Source organism: Crassostrea angulata, chromosome 3, assembly GCF_025612915.1.
Source record: "Crassostrea angulata isolate pt1a10 chromosome 3, ASM2561291v2, whole genome shotgun sequence".
Lineage (NCBI taxonomy): Eukaryota > Metazoa > Mollusca > Bivalvia > Ostreida > Ostreidae > Magallana > Magallana angulata.
The window spans coordinates 1,486,877-1,511,647 of NC_069113.1; the positions used below are offsets into that span (position 1 = coordinate 1,486,877).

At 36.4% G+C, this 24,771-nt stretch overlaps 3 protein-coding genes across 10 annotated transcripts in view; 2 read left to right on the forward strand and 1 right to left on the reverse strand.

Moving 5' to 3' along the window:
• The window catches only part of LOC128175947 (serine/threonine-protein kinase ATR-like), a 129,741-nt gene that overhangs the window by 46,698 nt on the left and 58,272 nt on the right, over positions 1-24,771 (reverse strand). For all 7 annotated transcript variants that reach the window (XR_008242737.1, XM_052841871.1, XM_052841872.1 and 4 more), the window contains 15 exons: positions 19,721-19,792; positions 19,486-19,605; positions 17,638-17,745; positions 14,284-14,398; positions 7,291-7,359; positions 6,913-7,001; positions 6,323-6,458; positions 5,389-5,531; positions 4,952-5,072; positions 4,614-4,751; positions 4,250-4,424; positions 3,585-3,769; positions 2,964-3,069; positions 1,226-1,376; positions 486-576 (listed from right to left, as the gene is read on the reverse strand). Coding sequence is in view for 6 of the 7 variants with exons in the window: in XM_052841871.1 (XP_052697831.1) it covers positions 486-576; positions 1,226-1,376; positions 2,964-3,069; positions 3,585-3,769; positions 4,250-4,424; positions 4,614-4,751; positions 4,952-5,072; positions 5,389-5,531; positions 6,323-6,458; positions 6,913-7,001; positions 7,291-7,359; positions 14,284-14,398; positions 17,638-17,745; positions 19,486-19,605; positions 19,721-19,792 (1,819 nt within the window). In the remaining variant the exon portion in view is untranslated. The remainder of the gene's footprint in view (positions 1-485; positions 577-1,225; positions 1,377-2,963; positions 3,070-3,584; positions 3,770-4,249; positions 4,425-4,613; positions 4,752-4,951; positions 5,073-5,388; positions 5,532-6,322; positions 6,459-6,912; positions 7,002-7,290; positions 7,360-14,283; positions 14,399-17,637; positions 17,746-19,485; positions 19,606-19,720; positions 19,793-24,771) is intronic.
• On the forward strand, positions 7,752-14,267 carry LOC128175952 (homeobox protein 4-like). Its single transcript, XM_052841885.1, has 2 exons — positions 7,752-13,022; positions 14,043-14,267. Exon 1 carries the CDS (start codon positions 10,730-10,732, stop codon positions 12,641-12,643), a length of 1,914 nt encoding a protein of 637 aa, XP_052697845.1. The 5' UTR covers positions 7,752-10,729; the 3' UTR covers positions 12,644-13,022; positions 14,043-14,267.
• Positions 20,394-24,544, forward strand: LOC128175950 (uncharacterized). Of its 2 annotated transcripts, XM_052841883.1 has the most exons (3): positions 20,394-20,861; positions 20,990-23,103; positions 23,724-24,544. In XM_052841883.1, the coding sequence occupies exons 1-2, from the start codon at positions 20,839-20,841 to the stop codon at positions 23,070-23,072; spliced, it is 2,106 nt and encodes a 701-aa protein (XP_052697843.1). In that variant the 5' UTR covers positions 20,394-20,838; the 3' UTR covers positions 23,073-23,103; positions 23,724-24,544. The 2 variants fall into 2 exon arrangements, with proteins under 2 accessions (XP_052697843.1, XP_052697842.1); XM_052841882.1 differs by having other exon boundaries at positions 20,394-23,103.

Consider the following 24,771-nt stretch of genomic DNA (forward strand, 5'->3'; position numbering starts at 1 on the left):
TTACTTTTTTACTAAATGGCCAGATTGATCCACCCTAGAGCCTGAACCCCAGACCCAGGGGCCATGAATTTCACAATTTTGGTAATGGGCTTCATGGACATCAATAACCATGCATTCAGATTTTTTCCTCACATGTGTGGAAGTAGAAAAAAAAGATTTTTTCTAAAATTTGGCTTTTTTGGCATATTTTGCCCTGTCTGTGGCCCCTGGGGGTGGTAGAGCCATGAATTTCACAATTCATATTCCTCTTACCATAGAGATGCTTCACACCACATATGGCAACAATTGGCATTGTAGTTTTGAAGAAGAAGTTAAAAAATAAAATATGTTTACCGGTAATTGTAAAATTGTTAACGCACAATGACGGATGAATACCAATTACAATCGGTCACCTGAGTGACTCAGATGACCTAAAAATTTACATCCAAGTGCAAGATTCTTCCATGTTCCATATTGTCACTTGTCTAGATTTCTTACAGACTTACAGATTCAAGGAATGTCTCCAGTTTTTGCCAGTCTCCAAGTTTCCAAGCAGCCTCCACCATATAACTGCTGAGCTGAGAGCTCCAGTCAGGTCTGTGTAAAATGAAATGTTTGTACACATTGTGTTATATAACTGCTGAGCTGAGAACTCCAGTCAGGTCTCAATAAAATAAAATGTTTGTACACATTGTGTTATATAACTGCAGAACTGAGCACTCCAGTCAGATCTGGATAAAATAAAATGTTTGTACACATTGTGTTATATAACTGCTGAGCTCAGAACTCCAGTCAGGTCTGGATAAAATGAAATGTTTGTACACATTGTGTTATATAACTGCTGAGCTCAGAACTCCAGTCAGGTCTGGATAAAATAAAATGTTTGTACACATTGTGTTATATAACTGCTGAGCTCAGAACTCCAGTCAGGTCTGTGTAAAATGAAATGTTTGTACACATTGTGTTATATAACTGCTGAGCTGAGAACTCCAGTCAGGTCTCAATAAAATAAAATGTTTGTACACATTGTGTTATATAACTGCTGAACTGAGCACTCCAGTCTTGTCTGGATAAAATAAAATTTTTTTACACATTGTGTTATATAACTGCTGAGCTGAGCACTGTTCTGACAAAAGGACTTGCATTTAACTCCATAAAAATATCATAAAACCATTTTCTCAGCTTCATTGCAAGCCACTTACTATGCAACTATATTTTAAGCCTAATCCACCTTCACTTTACTAACCTCTCAGATATGGCCCCTGTTGCATGCAGCAGGGCCTGGGTTTCCTGGCCTATTTCTAGCAGACTTTTCAGGAGTCCCTGGTGATAGGTGACATCATCAGCCTCACTCTGAATTGCCTTCTCATAGCATGCTTGAGAATCATGATGGTGACCTAATCATAAATATTCAGTTTTACCGTATTTTCCCGACGATTAGTCGGTATTTTTTTCCTCTGAAGCAGAGCACCCGACTTATCGTCTTGTTCGACTTGTCGTAGGCTCGAAGTCAGAAATTTTTTAAAAATAGCATTTAAAATCTTGGTTTTAATCATCTTGAGTTGGCTGTGTGATTGAAAATTACGTTGTTGAATTCACTGTTCATCTTTAATAATTATCATTTTCACTCATCTGTCAACACTTAAATACATAATAATAACAACAGTTATTAAAAAATGTTACATTGTCTTTAATCAATTAAAAGTTTTACCGTTCCGTTTTTATAAACACATCGTCACATGGTTCTATGTATCACTAGTAGGAAGATAACATTGCGCAGTAAAATTGAAACCAAGTTTGAATGGAAGAAAATATTGCAGTAGGTCCGGGGATGTTTTTTTAAATTTAATTATTTTATTTGTAAAGAGTTGTTAGTGGAAAGTATAAATCAGAAATATTTAATGGTCAAATTCAATCTTAAAATACGTAATCGGCAATTATCAATACTACTGTTTATACAATAGGCTGACACTGGTTGTGTTAATAATCGGGTACCCTAATAATCTTGCCCTAAGGCTGAGATCTTTACGGCAATTTCACTCCCTGTGTATATAAAGAGTACCGTTATAAGAGTGATTATAGTTCATTGATTAATTATTGTCCAATTCTTTGATTATTGTTAGATAATTTTTTTAGGAAACGTATGTATGTCGTATATCGTCATTATCAAGTCGTACAAATGATCGATCCATTTCTAACAGTGTCTATGTAAAACAATAGCGTGTAACTGCATTACTGGATACAAAGTAAACAAGTTTCATCAAATCATAGTAATTGCTAAGCTTTCTGCACTTGAGATCCCCCTTTGAAGTCCGACACGAGACAGGTGCATCCCTATAACACCGGAAATTGTTAAACAAACATTGACCACGCGCCGAGTCAACAGGTGGCTGGTTACGTAATGGCGAATACACTGGCGATAGTCAGAGTGGATACTTATTTTAATGCTTGGGAATAAAATATTTCTGACAAAGTAAGTTTAGTTTTGCATAACACGCGATATCGGGAATTGTTTAAAATGCAAGCGACTTTGTTGAAGTTGCCGTTATTTGAAAATTTGATGCATAAGTATAAAGCGAAATTGTTTAAATGTTAATCATTAATAATAATTGGTAGAAATATCGGTGACATCGTGGCATCATACACTGATAATGTTACTGCAGTTTTATAGGCCATTTTGAAGTGATAAGATCGACGTATGGTCTGAGATCGACGTATCATAGGATTTTGTTAAAATTTTGGCTAAAAATGGGCAATTCGACGAGTCGTCCGCATCGACGAGTCGTCGGAAAAATACGGTAATTTATCTGAAAATATTGCGTACTAAATGCTTTATTCTATTTCGAAGAATGCAGCCTCTGCATCCCAAGGCGTCTTTTGAAATACTTGCCTTGGTTGCAACCCAGAGAGAAGAGCAAAATTAATACATTTTAATACAGCTATATAGCTAAATATACAGGGTTTACATTGATGTTAAACATTACCCAGACTTTCATGAGCCAGAATTTCCTCCATCACAGTGGGCTGAGCCTGTCTGATGGATGCCACTCCGTATACCCCATCCGGCTCATCCATATCGCCATACAGTTTCTGTAAACACAGAGAGGGCTCGAGTCAATGATGTATGTATAACCAAATACTCACTGAAACTCAACTTCTTATATGTACATCTACTCTTTCAAGCATTTCTAGAAACAACACCATTCTTCTCCACATACAGCTAGTGATCCACTGGTATTGTAATGAAATACTGTGTAATCATATCAATTTATGGAGGCCAATGTTCATAAATTGTTAAATCTATATTGGTTTGTTGGACTTGCTTCTATGTACAATGAATAAAGACTGTTTTTCCTTATTTGTAGGGAATGTTTATTTACAGGTATGTGGCACCACAAATATTAAAGATTCTACAGTACAAACTAACAATGTACAGTAAAACAGGCCTATAACAAAGTACCAGGGATGGGTAATTTTGATTCGTTATAAGCGTAATTTGTAATATCCGTCAAGTTAACAACATGTAATAAGGTCACGGGGAATGAAATTTGCTATAATCATCAATTCATTATAAGCAAGTTTGCTACAACCGTGTTTTACTGTACCTGCATAAAGTCCAGGTGGTCCTGCAGATTCTGCCCCTTGCTGGTCAGGAAGTGCTCCAGGTGCATCAGGGCGCGGGTGTACGCCTTACAGGCATGGCAGGCGTCGGCCAGCAGGTTCTGGGGGATCATCTCAAGGAAGCCGGTTACTGCCACATACTGGGGATCTGTCAGGTAGCCAGGCTTACCTGCAACATACAGTCATAGCTAAACAACAGAACAAGGATTAAATGTGGGGAAAAGTCAGGGTGTCACTAAAGATCTGCTAGCCTTTCCCTGGGTAACTGATGAGTGCTCCATAAGAGCATGTAATCTGAGTTCACTTTTCCCTGGGTAACTGATGAGTGCTCCATAAGAGCATGTAATCTGAGATCATCTTTCCCTGGGTAACTGATGAGTGCTCCACAAGAGCATGTAATCTGAGATCATCTTTCCCTGGGTAACTGATGAGTACTCCACAAGAGCTCACTTTTTCCTGGGTAACTGATGAGTGCTCCACAAGAGCTCACTTTTTCCTGGGTAACTGATGAGTGCTCCTCAAGAGCATGTAATCTGAGATCACCTTTCCCTAAATAACCTATGAGTGCTTCACAAGAGCAGGTAATCTGAGCTCAACTTACTCCACAAGAGCAGGTAATCTGAGCTCAACTTACTCCACAAGAGCTTACCTTTCCCTGGGTAGCTGACTGGTGCTTTCTGGGCCTGGAATCTTTTCCACTTGACCAGATAATCCAGGACAGAGAAGACGGTTTGAGCACTGAGGTGGTGGGAGTTAGATATAGGTCGATTCTTGTTGTCCGTTTTCCTGGTCTGGTTCAAAACTTCCTTAATTTCTTCACTGATCTGAAACATTAGATAATTTTGGCATTTAGCCTTACTTCTTGAATCTTACATGAGGAGGAATATATTAAACTTCAATTTTCTTCAACAATTAATATTCCCAGTCTATCGTAACAAATCCCCAGTTGATTTTGGTTCACAAAAAGAAAGGAAGCATCATCTATGGGTTTCGGACGATGTTTACGGTCTCACCTCTACGATTTCTTCCTGTGTCCCGCCCACCACGACCTGCAGCACGACGTACGGCAGGATATACAAGGCCAGGCTCACCACATGCTTGATCAGTGCCCCACAGGCTTGGAACACTTCATGGGCCTTCTCATTCTTTACCTACAGGGTAAATGTCGTCCAGTCAATGATTACATCTACCCCAATCAATGCCCATGAAATTGTTACCTTCTAAGGGCAGGTGATGATGTTACCTTTGGGTCCTTATAACTGAATTATCTTTGAAAATAGATGATTAAGTTACCTTAAACTTACAGAGTTAGACTTACTGACTTATCTTTGAGGACAAGTAACTGATTTACCTTTGAGGAGAGGTAAGAGGTCCAAATATTGGCCCAGTCCTGAAACTTGCGAGTTTTTTCATTGCTGCAGTAGATTGGTTTGGTCAGTTGGGAGAAATCTGATTTTTTGTTTACTATGTACCTATATAAGAGGACAAACAAGATTAGAGAACACAGGCTCCATCCTTCAGACACTAATTTAGCTTTATACATGGATATTCAATATTAACTCTTATAAGGTTAATCATTCATTTTCCAAATAATTTTTTTTAGCAATTTTAATGAAAGAATATATGTGTATAAATGTCCAAATATTTAAAAGCGCATTTTTTAAGAGGATCTTAACCTCAAACTGTCCATTCAAGGAAAGAAAGAGCTCATCACAAAATGGTCGATTTTAGGCAATATCCTTTCAATAGTTACTGCTCATAACAGATTTTGTAATCATTTTTCCTTACTTTGATGACAAGAGAGGAACCAGAATTTGTTGAACATGTTCAGGGAATCGGGTCCAGAGCTTTCCGGACGTCTTGTCATCATCTGAAGGCTTGCTGATGTGGTAGATCTTCAGCAGCTCTTGAAGGGCGTAGGCAGCACAGTCCTAAGGACCAAACAATTACCATTACAAATCATGTCATAACCCAAATCATAACCAGTGGAATATCCTATATCACAACCAGTGGAATAACCCATGTCGTTACCACAGGAATAACCTGTGTCGTAACCCATGGGCTTCTTAACTGGCATTAAGATAAGTTTTCCTCTTTATTAACCAAAGTGGAATAAATCTAATGTTACCTGTCCAGAAGGACCTACTATTTTGTTATCTGTCCAGAAGGACCTACTATTTTGTTACCTGTCCAGAAGGACCTACTATTTTGTTACCTGTCCTGAAGAACCTACTACTGTGGTTTCATCAATATTCGTTGAATACCAATTTTCGTGGATTTCGTTGTTAAGTTGATCCACGAAATTAAATGTTCATTGAAGTTCAATTTCAACTAACATTTTGTATTGATAAGATCACTGGCCACGGAATTACGTATCTTTGAAACTGTGGTTTTCAGAAAATCCACGAAAATTGATACCCACGAAAATTAATGAAACCACAGTATTTTGTTACCTGTACATGATAAAATCTACTGTGGATTCATTAATATTCAAGAATATCAATTTTCGTGGATATAGGGAAAATCATAGTTTCGAGGATATGAAAATTCATGGCCAGTGACCCTATCAATACAAAATGTTTATAGAAATTGCACTTTAATGAACATTTAATTTCGTGGATCAACTTAACAACGAAATCTACGAAAATTGGTATTCAACGAATATTGATGAAACCACAGTATCAGGTGTTTTCTGTACAGAGTGGAACATATCAATTGTTACCTGCATACGACTTTCTGGAGCTGCCAGGAAAGCCTTCACGACCTCATTAATAAGGCCCACGGCAAAGTTGTCATCCTCTATACTGCTGTGGAATTTAGCCCGCTCTTCTTTAGGGTTATTGGTCAACAACTCAAGTCTGTAATGTAAGTCATATATTGAAGGTGTTATTGTGACACATTCCTTCTCCTTACTAAAACATTACTCTCACTTCTGCATTTGACCCAGTAGCATGATAAAGATTTCTGTCCCTGTTCTATATTAATCAGTGAAAAAGCCTTTAAACTGATGTCAATTTAAGTTTAAAGGTGTGGTCACACAATTTTCAATTCACTTAGTTAAGTTGAATGAAGCGCTAATAAAGTTGTTCCACGATACGATTTTATAATTGATTTTCAATTAATAAAACCTATTATATATCATTATTGTACAGGAAAAAGTCATTGTGACGTCATGATCGGAGTGAATTAGAGGATTGTAGTACAGGGGAGGGGGGTGTAGTAGAGGGGGAGTGTGGTAGAGGGGGGGGGGGGTGTGGTAGAGGGGGAGTGTGGTAGAGGGGGGTGTATTAGAGGGGGGGTGTGGTATCTGACCTGCCAGGGTCCACTGCCCCGAGCTCTCCAATACACTCAGCAATCAGACCCTGGGCTCTCTGGTTGGAATCCCTGCAACTCTTCAGCAACTGAGGAAAGAAAGGTCTGATCATCACAAACAAATAATACAATGCATTAAAATAATACTGGTCAGATTATAAGTGGAAATTCATATCTCAAAATCAGAAAGCAGCCTGCTACAAATGACCAGCATAAGACATAGAGACTCATCACTTTGAACATCCTTATCAAAAGAAAAATCTATACTTTCTTCAACAAATGGGAGGTTATGGTTTATAATATAGGAGGTCGATAGGCTGTTGATAATAGTAATCCCATAGATATAGGGAGGGTGTTATCATTACTAAAGATTCTTACCACAGACACAAGCTGGGAGATGATCGGATCCGCTGTCTCGTTCCCTATGATATGGTCATACAATACATCCTAAAATACATACAAATGATATCGTAGTAAAATGTGTCCTACAGATACATACAAATGATACATAGACTAGTCGTACAATGCGTCCTCAAATTTGTACAATGATATAGTCATACAATACATTCTACAATAGGTAAAAATGATATTGTTGTACAATGCGTCTACACTTAGTACATACAAATAACATTTTGTTATGAGACTTTTATCACTTTTAAAGGTTCTTATGGTACTTTTGAAAATTTGTAGCATTAGAAGAAGTTTTACTCACAGTTCTCCATGCAGTTCTAAAGATTGTCAAAAATACACAGAATTCTTTTTGAATTGTGGAAATGCACCATTCATTTATTTATTTATTTATTTTATTTTTTTGGGGGTGGGGTGGGGTGGGGGGGTTGTGGAGGGGGGTGATTTCGAACAATGACTATAGTAAAACAACTGACACTATTTCCTTAGGTTGGAGGTTTGGCTTCTACAACTTAATACTATAGCTGTATGAAACAGCTGGACATAATAGGAAATGTCCTTTTGATTTACAAGAATAATACAGGAAGAATACACATCTTAAAATAAACTTTCAATTCAAAGGGCTGGGAGAAATATAGAACTTAGAAATCTATTGTCAGCAACACTCTTCAACATATTTGAACTATCATATTAGAAAGATCTTGTGTATAAATGCATAACCTTTAACAATCACAACATATTAATCGTAAATAGGCATGATATACTATAAATGAATTTTCTTTGCCACAGACTTGATGATACTGGTTACAAAATTATTCAATTAAAGAAGAATTACATCAGCAATTAATTAAAGGAAACTAAAAGTATGTTGTACAATAAATCAATTAATTATCATCTACTATAATTGTAAATCTTATTTATTTTCATTTAGAACCCTCGGAACGATGAATAAATCAAGAAAATCATTCACTTTATTTAAATTTCCCGTCGCTATGGGAGCTTCCATTCAACTTTAATCTATAATGTCACACTCTCCATTCCGTTTTGTTTTATCCATAGCATCAGTATCAGATCATGATATTCGCTCTAATTGACAAGTTCTGGAAAATTTGAAACAATATCGACTGGAGACCATTCTTTTACCTTTGACTTTCCATTAAGTTACAAACCAACCTAAAACGTAGCATGTTCATTGAAAGCGAAGATTAGTGTCGGAGACGAAGGAATCTCTGCGTAGATGCCAAGTATCGTAGAAAATATCTGCCGTTGTTATTTCGACATGGTAATTCCGACTTTAGAGAAGCATCCTGATTACAATCATAACATACTTATTTTGTTAACAAATAACTTGGCATGGAATAAAAATTTACAGAAGGCTATTTTTAACTTTGAATGATAGGAGATTAACAGTTGTAATTTATTTCATAAAAATGCATATATTTATGAATACATGTATTTATTCTTTACATTGACGTGTGAACCTAAACATTATCATTTTTTTTCAGCCAATTACTTGAATAACAGAAACGCACAAGTTAGTATTTTATTAAGAGCATTGTGTATATTGTAAACGTAAACCAAATAGATGGCGTGACGTCAAAATAATTAGATTTTGGATTTTAATACAGATGAGTTCTACATCATGTCAGCCTCCAGTAAATACGATTTCTCTAACTTCAAATGTGCATCAAAGCTTAATTATGCAGCTTATTTTCAAAACAGCATGACTACATGCGATAATTTAAATTACTTTCTTAATATAAATAAAATATGTGTTTGACTTTCCTTCCCATTAAAGTCCAATTATAGGTAAATTAATGGCCACCTGTTATTCCGATAATTTATCCTTAATTGTTATTGGTGCTAATTAGAACAAGTACTTTAATCAATAGATTCAATTGATTAGTCTGTAAGATTAATTACAATCACAAATCTTTTTGTTGTAAAAAATATACTTTTTGGATAAGTAGTATACTTAATTAATAAATAAACAACATTTGTTCAAATTTTGTGAAAAAGCCTTGCATCCCCCCCCCCCCCTTAAAAAATAAAGACGATATTTGACTTTTAGCTTCAATTAAGAAATATCTCATTCAAAAATATACACATAAGTATATAAATGAATATGGATTAAACAGCACCTAAAAATAGCCTAGAGATCAAGATATAAATAATTATAATACTAATGGTGTATACTTTTCAAAGTTTTACATGGACATTTGACTAACTTATAGATGATATAGAAATAAAGGATTTAGTTGAACAACAAGATATTGATAAAAGAAAAAAAGAAATATATAGAGTAGTTATAATATTAGACTTTTGAGTCTAATCCGACATTTATTGCTCTTCAAAAGGATTTTTCAAAATAATACCAAAGCACAATTATGTTTGAGAGGCATTTATAAACCCTGCTGAGAATTCATAATAAAAAGAAAATCCTCTGGCTTAAAGTATATCTAAAATTTTTGTAAAACAACATTTAAGAAATTCTTCTTTTCACTTAATGCTCAAATACATTCTAAAATTGCTAAGATCACAAATTAAAAGTTATAAAGTACTACTAATGATTATTGCAGTGATGTGTGTATATGTTTGGTATTAATGCTTGGGTCTGTACAAACTGAGAGACTTCTGGGAAACATGGGGCTATCAGAAACCAGCGACAGAGACAACTCATCAGGGGGGACAATCCTGTTATATCTGTACAAGCTGTCTAATCTCCGCTCCTTATGTCCCTGTAATCAGTTACCTATCATATCATCACACAGCAATCAGAGCCTCAATGGATAATGTGTAGTGATTAGAACCATTAGCGGGCCCTACCTGATGGTGGGGGGTAATTATCACACCTGTTTGGAGAAGCAGGTAAACTTCAAAGTACTGCCTACCTGTCCATCTGTAGCAATCCACGGTGTGTTTGGACTGCAATACTCTCCTTGTCACAGAGAGGCCTTCTGTTGGCCCTGTATCAACACTGGCCTATTACAGTTATTATCTTTTGATGTCACTAAGAAAACACAACCTACCCACCAAAGACAATGGAAATATACACCTTACCTCTTATTTACCTGTATCAGGTGACAAGAAGGTGTAAATATGCTGAGCTACACCTAAATGTTCTTAATGTGTGATTCTAAACATTTCACATAAAAACCAAGGACTAGACACAGAAGCATCAGTTCACAACTATAACTCAACAGTACAACTTCAGTCTACCATTTTTCCATCTGGTCTAGTGTTACTCAGCGAACTATATTTTTTCCTCAGTGAGTTCACAACCTCCACATGATATGCGTAACATTGATTTGGACTGTAGAGAATTCCCTGGGATTTTTGTGTGATGTGACACTATTGCTTTAGATACTCTGCCTCCTCTTGGTACATACCCAGTTAAACTGTAGCTTTGATGATGTTTTCCTCTCTCATGGACGGAATGGACAACCACTGCCCCCTCAGACAGGGCTTCACCATGTTCTCATCTCCTCCTCCTCCTACAGTTACCGGCACCGTCCTAAAGCCTGGCCCCACTACACAGAGACCAGGTAACCTGGAGATCTTCTCACCCCCAGCCATCATCCCCGCCTTGTCACCATTTACCTCACCGGTTCTACCTGTCCCTCTGTCACCATTCATCCTCTCCTCTCCGATAATGGCACCCAGCACAGCAACAACTCACCAGGACGCCTACCTCAAACGACTGCAGAGAAACCCCATGTTCAAAGACCTTCAGAATCTGCTAGCTCAGGAGTGCTTACACATGCAGGTACCAACAAACCTGATCGATTCCAGCCTTAATAACTCGGCGATCAAATCAGAGCCGTGCCAGTTGTTTCCAAGACACATGAAACTTCAGGAGAAATTCCTGGCTCTGAGAGCCGTTGAGTCGTTACGGTCTGACGGACTGAATCTGGAGTCGACGTACAGTGGGGAGGTGGGACAGATCGAGGTCTCACGGTACCAGGCCCTGTGTGCAGCAGGAATCTCCAACCAGCACCGCAGAGTGGTGAACCATCATCATGATCAGCGGCGTCTGAATCTCATCAACCAATACGAGGCAATGTTACAGCAAGTCCTAAACACCAAAGAACTGGAAAAGAACACAGAACCTGTATCCAGCCCTGTGGAGAATAAGCCACTCCTTACATCTGACAGAGGAGTGATAAAAATGGCCTTCCCTCACAAGTCTACCGTTCAAGTAGCCAGACAATTGGCCTTTTCCTCCAACAGTGATCTGTGTGCCAAACGCCCAAACTCACCAGATTCCGTCTGTGAAGTGGCAAGCTCACCGGAGTGTTTAGAAGTGGACTTCAGCCAAGAGAATCTTTCAGAGGAGGAGACAGATTCAAGCATGTGCAGGACCCAGACTGTGCTAGGGGACTCTGGGATCTGTGAAGATGATGCTAGCTCTTACAATTCAGATGGTGGCGAGTCAAACTCAGAAACTACAAGCTGCCATCAAAACGTGACTCCCTGTGTAAAAAATCTGCCTGTGTCAACATCAAACTCTGTTCTACAACCATTTGACACAAACAGACATACAGAATTACTTAACAGGGGCAATGTGTTCAAAAGAAATACAGACTTTGAAAGTGATGGATACAAGAGAGAGACAGTAAAGAGTGATATCAGAGACAATTCCATTTCTGCTGATAGACCATCCAACAAAAGGAAAAGGGACCTTGAACTCAGTGATGAAAACTACCCCACAAAACAAAAGGTCACATCCACAAATCGAGGGAAGAAGATAACAGCCGAGTCAACCTTCATTTTGTCTAAATGGTACAATGAGCACATTCGTTATCCATATCCCTCGGATCTGGAGGTAGAACAGCTCGCCGAACAAACAGAACTCTCCCACCAGCAAATCAAGAAGTGGATGGCCAACAAACGAGTCCGAAACTACAACACCCTCTCCATCACAGGCAATCAACATCCAATCAAATTCAAGTTCAAAGGTCAACGATATGCAGAAAATGGACAAGATGCTAAATCATCAAACTACAAGCAGCTCCATCCTGTGGCCAGGAGGATCCTGGGAGAGTGGTACGATGTTCACATGGACAATCCCTATCCATCCGACGAAGAGAAGAGCCAATTAGCCGAAAGAGCAGGTATTACAGAGCAGCAAGTGAAGTCGTGGTTCGCCAACAAGAGAAGCCGGGCAAACAACACAAAGAAACAGGTGCCCAACTACTTCATCAAGAAATTCCCCGAGTACACACGCCACGTCCAAATGGTGAGCCTGACTCGCGAGCTTGCTCGGAAATCACGGAAAACTGACAGTATAGACTCAATAATACAGTGTGCCTACAGAAACTGAGTAAAGTACAGCATGGACTCGATGTTCCAGTCTGTCTGCAGAACCTATGTGAAATAAAACTGTTTGGTGTCATATTACCCTACAAGAATGGCTCAAATGATCCCAAATATATGGACACTCTTTAGTGCATTCTGTTGTTTAACTGTTTACTTGACATAATAGTGCCAAATTAAGATTCTCTTCACTGCATGAGGTTAACAAAAGTTGTAAATATATCTTATACTAATTCAATAAACTGAAAACATTATGGAGTTAGTTGTTATTTAAAATCTTTATTTTTTAAAACAAAATTTTTATGATAAGGAAATAAGAATAAGGTTTCATGGAGTTTTTTCTTATTCCTAAGCTTTGTGAGACGAATAGCAGAAGCAAACTAGAGGTACTGTGAGCAAGCTCACAATTGATACCCCCCGCTAAGAAAAAAATCATAAAGCGTGTATTTTTGCTATTATAGAAAATATTGGATGAATCTATTTCACTGTCCATTTTCTATAAATAACAACTGCTTTATTTTTGAAAACTGTTAATTTTTAGCTTCTAATATTTCCATTAATACAAGAAATGACACAGACAGAATTTAGCTTTTTTGAACAATAACCTTGAACTTTCTCAATTGACCTTGGGTCAAGGTCATGACACACCCTTTAATCATAAGCAATCTTTGTGTGAAGTAAGAACTTCCAATGTTTCCCCATAAGAAAGATATGGACCGGACACAAATTTTGCATTTTTTCTGTCAGTGACCTTGACCTTGCCCGAATGGCCTTGGGTCAAGGTCATGACACACTCTTAAGTCGTAAGCAATCTTTGTGTGAAGTAAGAACTTCCAATGTTTCTCCATAAGAAAGATATGGAACGGACACGAATTTTGCACTTTTTCTGCCAGTGACCTTGACCTTGCCCGAATGACCTTGGGTCAAGGTCATGACACACCCTTAGGTCATAAGCAATCTTTGTGTGAAGTAAGAACTTCCAATGTTTCTCCATAAGAAAGATATGGACCGGACACGAATTTTGCACTTTTTCTGCCAGTGACCTTGACCTTGCCCGAATGACCTTGGGTCAAGGTCATGACCCACCCTTAGGTCATAAGCAATCTTTGTGTGAAGTAAGAACTTCCGATGTTTCTCCATAAGAAAGATATGGACCGGACACGAATTTTGCACTTTTTCTGCCAGTGACCTCGACCTTGCCCGAATGACCTTGGGTCAAGGTCATGACCCACCCTTAGGTCATAAGCAATCTTTGTGTGAAGTAAGAACTTCCAATGTTTCTCCATAAGAAAGATATGGACCGGACACGATTGCACAGACAGACGGACAGACAGACAGACGGACGGACGGACAAGGTGATTCCTATATACCCCCCCAAACTTTGTTTGCGGGGGGTATAACTACAGAAGTCCAATATACCTTGTGTTATTGAAAAACATTGTCAGTACTTCTCGGTCACAAGAAGCTTTAAAATCTATCTGATTACGCAGCTCATGCACTAACAGAAAGAAAAACCCAGCTCATATGACTACCATTCTCCCCTTTAATGATACATATAATGGACATAAAGGTAAAACAATGTAGTTCATGCATTAACGTAAAGTTTTGGAAACGCTGGGTAAAAATAAATAAATGGGTCAACATTACCTTTTCCTGCTGAAGTAAGCTCCTTAGCTGAGACAGAGCGTGTATTCTGATGTCTAGACTCTCATGCTGCACTCCTTTGATTGTGTGCTTCAGTTTGGTCCCAAAATCTGACTGGCTGGAAAAAAGGAAATTGACCATTCATTATAGATTTGATCAAAAATATTTATACAATATCATCAACAGATACCAGAATGAGATACCCGAGAACAAATGATAGAGAAACTTACAGATATACAGGTATCATACATTTGAGTGTACCCCTCAGCTATATCACGATGATACCAGATATTAGAAACTGCAGATATCAAATTTTACAAATAGAAACAAGATATCTGTGAGCCAATAGGAAGTTGACGTCCGATTGACACGAAATAAATAAAAAATAAATAAATGTGTTTTAAAAATTCAAGAATCTGCAATTACCGTAATAGTTGCTGAGAAATCTTTGACAAAAATTTGATTAAAAATTAAGCTAAAAATAAACAAAGTTGTCATTCAACTAGAAATTGACACCTGATTTTAGAAACTGCAGATATCAAATTTTACAAATAGAAACAAGATATCTGTGAGCCAATAGGAAGTTGACGTCCGATTGACACGAAATAAATATAAAAAAAATAAATGTGTTTTAAAAATTCAAGAATCTGCAATTACCGTAATAGTTGCTGAGAAATCTTTGACAAAAATTTGTTTAAAAAATTAAGCTAAAAATAAACAAAGTTGTCATTCAACTAGAAATTGACACCTGATTGGTTCAAAAATGAATACCATCATATGGCATACCAAAAAAAAAAAACCTAAACAAAGAGTGTGTTAGAATTTCAAGCAAATGCGATTAATAGTTGTTGAAAAATCTGTGATTAAAATTTTTAAAAAATTTAACCTAAATTTTTTTTTTAATTGAGTTTTTCATTTCAAAACATATGTACATATATGACATAATAAGTGATTGGTGCATTTGTAGAAACATGTTACATAATTTTTTAGCTATTTCAACTTAATAATACAATTTCGTATGTTTCATATGAAGTGAAGCTGAGAGAGAGAGAGAGAGAGAGAGAGAGAGAGAGAGAGAGAGAGAGAGAGAGAGAGAGAGAGAGAGAGAGAGAGGTAATGCAGGTGGATAACTATACATGTATAGACTATACTATACTGAGGACAATTGAAATGATATGAGAGTTCACAGAAATGAAAAAACAAAAAAACAAAAAAATTAATCTTGTCTATATACCTACAATTTTTCACAAATGTTTTGCCATTGACTTTCATTTTCCTTATATTTACATTTTTTCTACAGCAAATATTTTTCAGTTAAACTTCTTTCTGTTATGACCTTTTTCAAGGCATGTATATTTGGTGTTGGATTACTTTTATATTTACATGAAAAAATATATTGCTTCAATTTAAGAGCTATCAGATTCAAAAATTTATAACTATCTTTATTTTTATATTTTCCAATGAATATCAGATGTAATTGATATTTCAAACTGTGTAAAAATCCACTTTTCAACATCACATCATAATTATTTTACTATATTACATTCATAAAATAAATGACTAATACTTTCTTCATCTGTTTACAAAAGGTGCATACAGCAGACTCTGCATTTTTTTTTATATTAAAAAGATATTTACATGTAGAAAGAATCATATGAAGTATCTGATATTGTGGCCAATGTAGTTTGATCCCTGTGTACACTTAAATGGGAGTTCAAAAAATTTTATTCCAAGAAGTTTGTGAATAGATGTAACCCTTTTCTTTCCATTTTGACATAGATGTACACATTACTCTTTTTTTTGTCTAATAATAAGTTGTACATGGGTTTAAACCTTTATATGTATTAATAAACAATAGAGTATGACTAGGGATAATTGGTCCATATTGTATAGTGTTTTGTTAGTTTGGTAAGTGTTTGTCTTGTTTAACCTAAAAACTTAACAGGAAGTTGACATGATTGGTACAAAAATAAAACCCACCATATGGCGTTCCTAAATAAAGAATGTGTTAAAATTTCAAGTCCCTGCTATTAATAGATGCTGAGAAATCTTTGACAAAAATTTGTTACAGACAGACAAACATAAGGACAAACAGACAGACAGAGTACAAGGGTAAAATTGTACATCCTCATCTTCAGGCCTAAGGGATAATAACCAAAACATCACAATGGTAATTTTAATCATATATTTACTCAGCCCACTCATCCTGTTTCATACTTGCAATTAAAGTTGTATTAAATGTGATATATAGATGTGATATATAGTAAATCCTAAAATACCAGACATCACACTCTGATATCAAAGTTTACAACAAATATCAAAGCTATCAGATATCAGTATCAAATTACACTAAGATATAAGATCACAAAGAAATCCCAGATCACACTACCAGATAACACAAAAAGCAGATATCACATATCTTACACAGATATCAAATGACACTAATGTCAGACATTACAATGTCAACTGACCTGGATTGGCCTTCCTAATTGTGGTACAGATATCAGATATTACAGATGACACATAGATATCCGTGACATAACAACAATTACTGACCTGGATGGACTTTCCTAAGTGTGTACAGATACCAGATATTACTGATGACACACAGATATCTGTTACATAACAACAATTAATGACCTGGATGGACTTTCCTAAGTGTGTACAGATACCAGATATTACTGATGACACACAGATATCTGTAACATAACAACAATTAATGACCTGGATGGACCTTCCTGAATGTGGCACACAGATATCAGATATTAGAGATCACACACAGATATCACATACATTAAAATAATAACTGACCTTGATGGGTCTTCCTGAGTGTAGAAGACAAATATCAGAGATCACACAGAGATATCATAGTCATTACAAGGACTACTGACCTGGATGGACCTTCCTGAGTGTAGCACACAGATATCAGATATTAGATATGATGCAGATACCATAGTTATTACAAGATACCATAGTTATTACAAGGACTATTGACCTAGATGGACTACTGACCTGGATGGGCCTTCCTGAGTTTGGCACACAGATATCAGATATTAGATATGACACACAGATATCATAGTAATTACAAGGACTACTGACCTGGATGGGCCTTCATGAGTGTGACACACAGATATCAGATATGACACACACAGATATCATAGTAATTACAAGGACTACTGACCTGGATGGGCCTTCCTGAGTGTGGCACACAGATATCAGATATTAGATATGCCACACAGATATCATAGTAATTACAAGGACTACTGACCTGGATGGGCCTTCCTGAGTGTGGCACACAGATATCAGATATTAGATATGACACACACATATATCATAGTAATTACAAGGACTACTGACCTGGATGGGCCTTCCTGAGTGTACTTCTTGAGGACTGTATTAGCATCCTTTAATTCAGGAATGTCTGGCAGAAAGTAAATCTCATGGAACCAATCCTTCAAGGCAGCTCTGTTGTAGCAGAACAGAAAAATGATAAAAGTCAAAGGAAATTGTAAATCTAATCTACAGAACATTCACAAAGCAAGATATCTGTGAGCCAATGCTCAGTAGTGATACTCCCGCTCTGATGAGAATATGCAAAATAAGCAAAGCCGACATTAAACAGAAAGTTGACATCCTATTGGTACAAAAATATATCGTACAATATGGCATGCCTAAACAAATAGAGTGTTAAAATTTCAAGCATCTGCAATAGTTACTGAGAAATCTTTGATGAAAATTTGTTTGTAAAGTTAGGCTACAAATAAAAACAGCTGTCATTTAACAGGAAGTTGACGTCTGATTGGTACAAAAATATATCCCATGATATGACATGCCTAAACAAATATTGTGTTATATTTTCAAGCAACTGCAATAAATAGTTGCTGAGAAAAATGCGACAACTTTTTTTTGTTACGGGAAGACAGCCGGACAGAATGACAGACAGACACACACACAAGGGTAAAACAGTATATCCCCTTTTCCTTCGGAGCGCAGGTATAATAATGAAGGTACCAGTCAAAAAAAATTGCAAATCTAATCTACATTACTTTAAAAAAAATGGCATCTACACTAAAAATCAGACTTACAGTCAAACATGTTTTAAAAGACCACCTTGGGGAAATTTGAAAAGTGGCCACATAAGACAGGTAACCTTTAATTCCAGTTTGCACACAAAATCATGTAAATCAATTTATAAATACAAATGCATCAAAAGATATGTTTTATTATAATTACAGATTTATTTGCGTATGTAATTTCACATGTTTAAATGTACATTATTTATTTTACATCTTTGTATCAATAAAAAGTTTGAGGGCTTTCCTCGTAATGATGGTCCTGTGACTTTTATTCTACGACATGTTGCTTCATTGAACTGTTGAACTACCCCAACAAAATTCATTTATATCCTCGATCCCCAGCCGTTACATTAGACGTTGCTTCAGGGTCTAATTGATTTCATAATTTTTTCGATAAGTGTACTTATTTTTAAAATGCTGTTAAATTAAGTTTTTCAAACTTGAAATGTTTCTGCTGTCTTTTGATATGACATATCTTTTTTATCTAACTCTAGAACTTTTCAATTAGATTTAATACTTTCCCCTTTATGTTCAGAGTACTAGAAGCTATGTTTTCAAATAAATGAAACACAAAGAAGGGAAACATATTTCATCGTATTTGATGTAAACACATATAAGTAATAATTATTTAATTACCCAAGGGACTTCATGTTTTCATAACGATCAAAATGATCGGGATCTGTAATCAACTAACCCGGGTGAAATAGCACGTGACAAAATAGTGGTAAAATGACCGCTAAATTAGTGAAATTACATGGTCGGTTAGTAAATTGGGTGGCCGCTATTTATAAGGAAATACGTCAGGGGGACAAAGAGTGGTCGCTGATCAGAGGTGGCCGCTGATCGCAGGTGGCTGTTGATTTCAAGTGGCCGCTAAAACAGTTTTGACTGTATATAAGGATGTTATTTGTGGGTAAATATAGTGAAATTACATTAGTAAATTGGCCGCGTTATGCGAGTGGCCACTTATTTCAGGGCAAATATATAAGGAAACACGTCAGGGGGACAAAGAGTGGCCGCTGATTGGAGGTGGCCGCTGATTTCAAGTGGTCGCTAAAACAGTTTTGACTGTACTTTGGTTATACTGAGATGAGAACAGATTAGGGGCCACACAATGTGGTGCTTTTACCTGCTGTCTACGATGATAAAGTTGATGATCTCCGCGACTTGTTTGGGAAGGTATTCCAGGAGAGGGAGAATGGTGGCAATAATCTGAGACATCATCTGGCCAAGGACAGACAACTCCAGGCTGAAATAAGAACCACATATTTCCTTTTTTAACTGTAACTATAAATTCTATAAACCTGGAGAGCATTACAGGTTTGACAACAACTACTGGTTCATTGATGTTTGTGCAGGTTTACCTCTTGACAAAACAGTTCCAGGCACGACAGTTGATCTCAATAAATTCCCGGTCCGTAAACTGAAGTCCAATCCTAAACAGACAAAAAAATATCAGCATATTCAATTTTGTTACACATTGTGCATTAAATATGTATATCATGTGATTCGTGACTCCATGGGCCATATTGCTCACCTGAGCAACAATAGCCATGATAAAATCAACTTTATGGAGTCAAATACAAAATTTCTGGACAATGTAGTAGAATGATTCCTGTATTAAAAAGATATTCTTTAGCAAAACAGTAATCCCCTTTTGAAACGGGATGATTTTTAGTCATATGACATTTTAAGCATGGCAGTTCTCAAGAAGATCTTAAACAACTGTTCATATATAATTATTAGAAATCAACATCATACTTTGAACCCCTTTTTTTTAAGATTGACTAGACTGAAGACACAATTTTTAATTACCGGTACATAGATTAAACAGAAAACCACTTAATATATTATAATTGACTGAGTTGACACGTGTTGAACTTAAGACTACAAACTGGTAAATGTTTTTACTACAATGAACACAATGGGTTGACTTGGTACACTTTGATATACACATGTATCACAGTTGTCACCCAAGCTGACTTAAAACATACCAGTCCTGTATTATCTTAGCTGCTAAAACACGTTTTTCATTATCCAATGTTGAACCTTAATCACCTAATATCTGTTATAAATTATAATTTCAAGCATTTTGATTTAACTATTGCAATCATAAAATTCATCAAAAATTAATAAGGCTTTTTTTTTTTTTTAGAGCAATTGATTAAATTACAATTACTTGTAATCAGAAAAATTGATGATAACTCATGATTATTCAGCAACCTGTGATTGATTACAGATTATTATGATTACTGATTATGATTACTGATTATGATTACTGATTATGATTACTGATTACGATTACCCCTTCCCTGGTCATGTTCAGCTCATTGCTATAAAAATAATACAAAATTTGGAACTGGAGTCATTTATACACACTTTGGAAGAAAACCCTTAAGACCCTAAAGAAAGATTTCCTGACCAAAAGGAAGTTCATTTCTTCCTTATCCAAATACCATGAACATTTTCCACATCCTTTAAAATGGAGTCTTTCTCCAGCGAAATGTAAGTGCAATAAATAAATATCTTAATTTGCTTGTAAAATGTAAAATTTATGGGTGTATCTTTTATTTATAGCATGAATAAGAAAACAAAATGACAAGCATTCAATGTTTACATATCAAATTTGACAGACATCAGGGACTGCAGCACATGTCTGAGTCTGTGTTTGTGGGACTGTGTGAGATAGTGGGGACCTCACAACTCGTGGCTATCAGGAGGGAGACAGTGGACATCCATGAGATGGTGAGGAGACGAGTGACACCTTATGATTGGTTTATTAGGATGATGAGCGGAAGTAGGAGGGAAGGGTTCAGACTGAAGGGATCAGATATTGACATCATGTACTGGCCAAACGACCACCGAGTGATCATGGACATGTCTCAGGCTGAGTATTACAACACAGCCAATACAGCCTTGATTCTCTCTGACAGTTCTGAGAGTCCACCAGGATTCACTCTACTTCAGTTACTGACACCAACTACAGACACACCAACTACAACAGACATGGCCGTCCATTTATCAAGTGTCAGAATAAAGAACAGAGTCTTTATATCTAGTTCTATATGGAGACAGTTAACTTGTTCATTAGTTCGTCCCAATTCTACTGTACATGGACCTTGTGGTAGTGGTGTTGTAGGAGGAGTAGAATATGACACTGCCGTCTGTTTTGTTTGTGACTTTTGGCCTCTGTCTGCCTCCTCATGGATAGACAGATGTCACTCATGGCCTGATCCTGAAGTTGTTGATGACATTGTCAGAAACGGATGTCACCTTGTAGCAATAGGACACCCATTAGGACCCCATGAAAATGAAGAATGGAGAATTTCTTTTTCACGGGCAGAATATAAACTTGTGTACTCAATGAACCACTGTCAGTTTTTGACATATGGTTTGTTAAAACTTTTCTTAAAAGAAGTTTTAAATCAACAATCAGAAGAAACCAATGAACTGTTGTGTTCCTATCACATGAAGACAACAGTTTTCTGGGCGATTCAACAAAACACACTACCTCACTGGTGTCCACAAAATCTCCTGGCCGGTTTCTGGGTCTGCTTTAAACTTCTCCTTAAATGGGTGTATAAAGGGATCTGCCCAAACTTTTTCATCCCACAAAACAACATGTTTCTGACCAAGGTCCATGGCTCAGCACAAAACAGATTGTTCCTACAGTTACATGAATTGTACAAGAAAGGTCTGGCCTGTCTGTTACAGAGTTCCTCTATCCGGTCCTACATCATTGATGTCCTGTACAATCCCAGACTTTCTATTTGTACAGATGAGAGTATGATTAGGTCTGAAGTTCATTATGATGAAGAACTTGCCAAAGGGATTTTTGTTGAAAATTGCGGTCTTGAGGGTCTTCAGGCTAACGAAAACATATGTGGTTTTACCAAAGCCATCCATACACTAGAAGAGTTGTTACATACACCATTGTCACAATATCAAGTTGTTACATTACAGCACTTAACAGCTCTTGCTTTAGAGAGTACTGCTTTTGTATTACATAATATGTACACTAACACTGTCAACAAACAGATGTATATTGCAGACAAACAGTCCTGTCACATGCTCAAATTAGCAGCCAAGTTTGGGTGTGTATCTGACATGTTGTACATTGCCATGTATTATTACAAGACACTCAGATACAGGGAAGCTTTATCTTTTATAGAGATGACAAAGGTCAAGTTAGCACAGCCTTATCTGATGCATGAGACACATGTACACAGAGAGAGGTTTACTGAGGCTGTAGGGGGACAGCCCTGGTCTACAAAGATCAGACAGGCTGTAGCAAAGGATATCATACTTAACAAAACAATCTGTTATATCAGTGAACTAATTCCAGAACAAAAGCGTACTGTATTCAGATATACAGCATTTTTACAGATCCCAGTGTTTGTTATGTTACACTTTCTAGAATTCTTGTGTTACAGACACATTGATACAGCATTATCACTAGCAGCTCTAGATGAGCTACAGGTCCTAGTCCACCACGATCAGGGACGGTATATATGTGATACATCCAGAGACATCTCCTGGGATATCCTGGGGATCTGTCAGCAGAACACAGGGAACCTCCAGGCTGCTCTATACTCATACCAACAGTCACTCACACAGGATCCATTTCACCAAATACACACTGCTACACAGAGGAGAATACAGGACATATTTCGGTCAACACAACACCAGTATACAGAGGATCTGCCTTTAGATTGAAAAGCCTAGATTAACAAAATCAGGATGAATAGTTTAAAGCTGCTTGGTCCGATTTTTTTGTAATTACAGTATCAAATTTTTTTCAATACAAATCATTTATCTTAGAAAGTTATGGACTTTCTCCTATTTACACCAGCAGAATCAGTCTCCTTTCAAAGTTAGAAATATTCAAAGTAAATAAAAATAATTTCTCTTTGGGCAAACAAAAAAACAAACCAAAATGCATCACGGGAATATTTAGGAAAGGAAACCGCTTGGTTTCGTCCCCCGAATGATTAATTGGGGTTATACAACCCGCATGCTATGCATCGATTGTAAAGAAAGCAGACTTTGGAAATATTAGCGAACAAAACGTACACGTGTTTATTTGTAATTTGTCTGATCATTTCGACCTTTATTTAAAGCGATGTCAAAGTCGTAATACAACCATACCCGTCTCGTCGTCAGGGGTGAAATTTAACATGAGGCGAAATAACGCGGTACCTTTTAATGTCGTTTGTTTTGTTAGCAAATTTTGTACGTATTTTTCTTCATTGAAATTTGGCATAAATGACGGGTAAAACTACTGCAATGTCTATTATTATACGTATACTAAGCATAGCCATCGTTTAAAAGCGTGCATAAAATTTGATATAAAATCGGACCAAGCAGCTTTAAGACAATAAAGGCAAGGTAACAATCCCCTATCAAAATAGTTCTTGAATCACTTATGCCTTGTCCATCTCTTAGCAGTTTATCTAACTTTTCTGAAGTTGTTAAATTTGGGTTTGTTAGCAATACACCAGGGAAACAGCAATACAATTTACTTCTATGCTTGACCAATAATTGATGACAGTGAATGTGCTTTGTTTTGATGTATATGTTTCATTTATATTGATGTTCCTGTTCCATTTACATTGATATTCTATATTTATTGATGTTCTGCTCCATTTGTATTGATGTTCAGTTCCATTTTTATTGATGTTCAGTTCCATTTTTATTGATGTTCCTGTTCCATTTGTATTGATGTTCTATTTTTTATGCTTCTGTTCAATTTGTGTTGGTTGTTCCATTTGTATTGATGTTTTGTTTGACATATAAGGTTCCTGTATCGAGTGTTTTAATGTACCATTTGTTATCATGCACAATTTTTATTGATATTCCATTTGTATTGATGTTCCTGTTCAAATTGTATTGATGTTCCATTTGTTTTAATGTTCTTGTTCTGTTTGTTTTGATGTACCATTTGATATGATGTACCATTTATATTGATGTACTATTTGTTTTGATGTTCCATTTGATTTGATGTACCATTTGTTTAGATGTTTCATTTGTTTTGTTGTTCCATATGTTTTGATATATGTGGTAGAGTGTTATTTTTAATTTGTTTTTATTTAAATAATTATCAAATGCAACTAATAATTTCTACAATTCGCGTTTTTGAATATCCGCGATATTTTGACTTTCCGTAATTAATAAAAGCATACAATATTTTTGGTTTTTATTTTACTTATTCATACAAGTCCTGAGGGTAGTATATAGATCCTTGTTTTTCATTGGTTGAGAGGGTTTCCCGCAAAGTTCTTTGTGCTGGTCAGTAATAGATCAATAGTTTTTCAGCCAGTTGAGATATTTTGACCTCCTGACTATTTTCATTAATAAATCACAAAAGACTTCAGGACATTGACTGTAAGTTGACCTTCGTTTTCTTACTAATTCC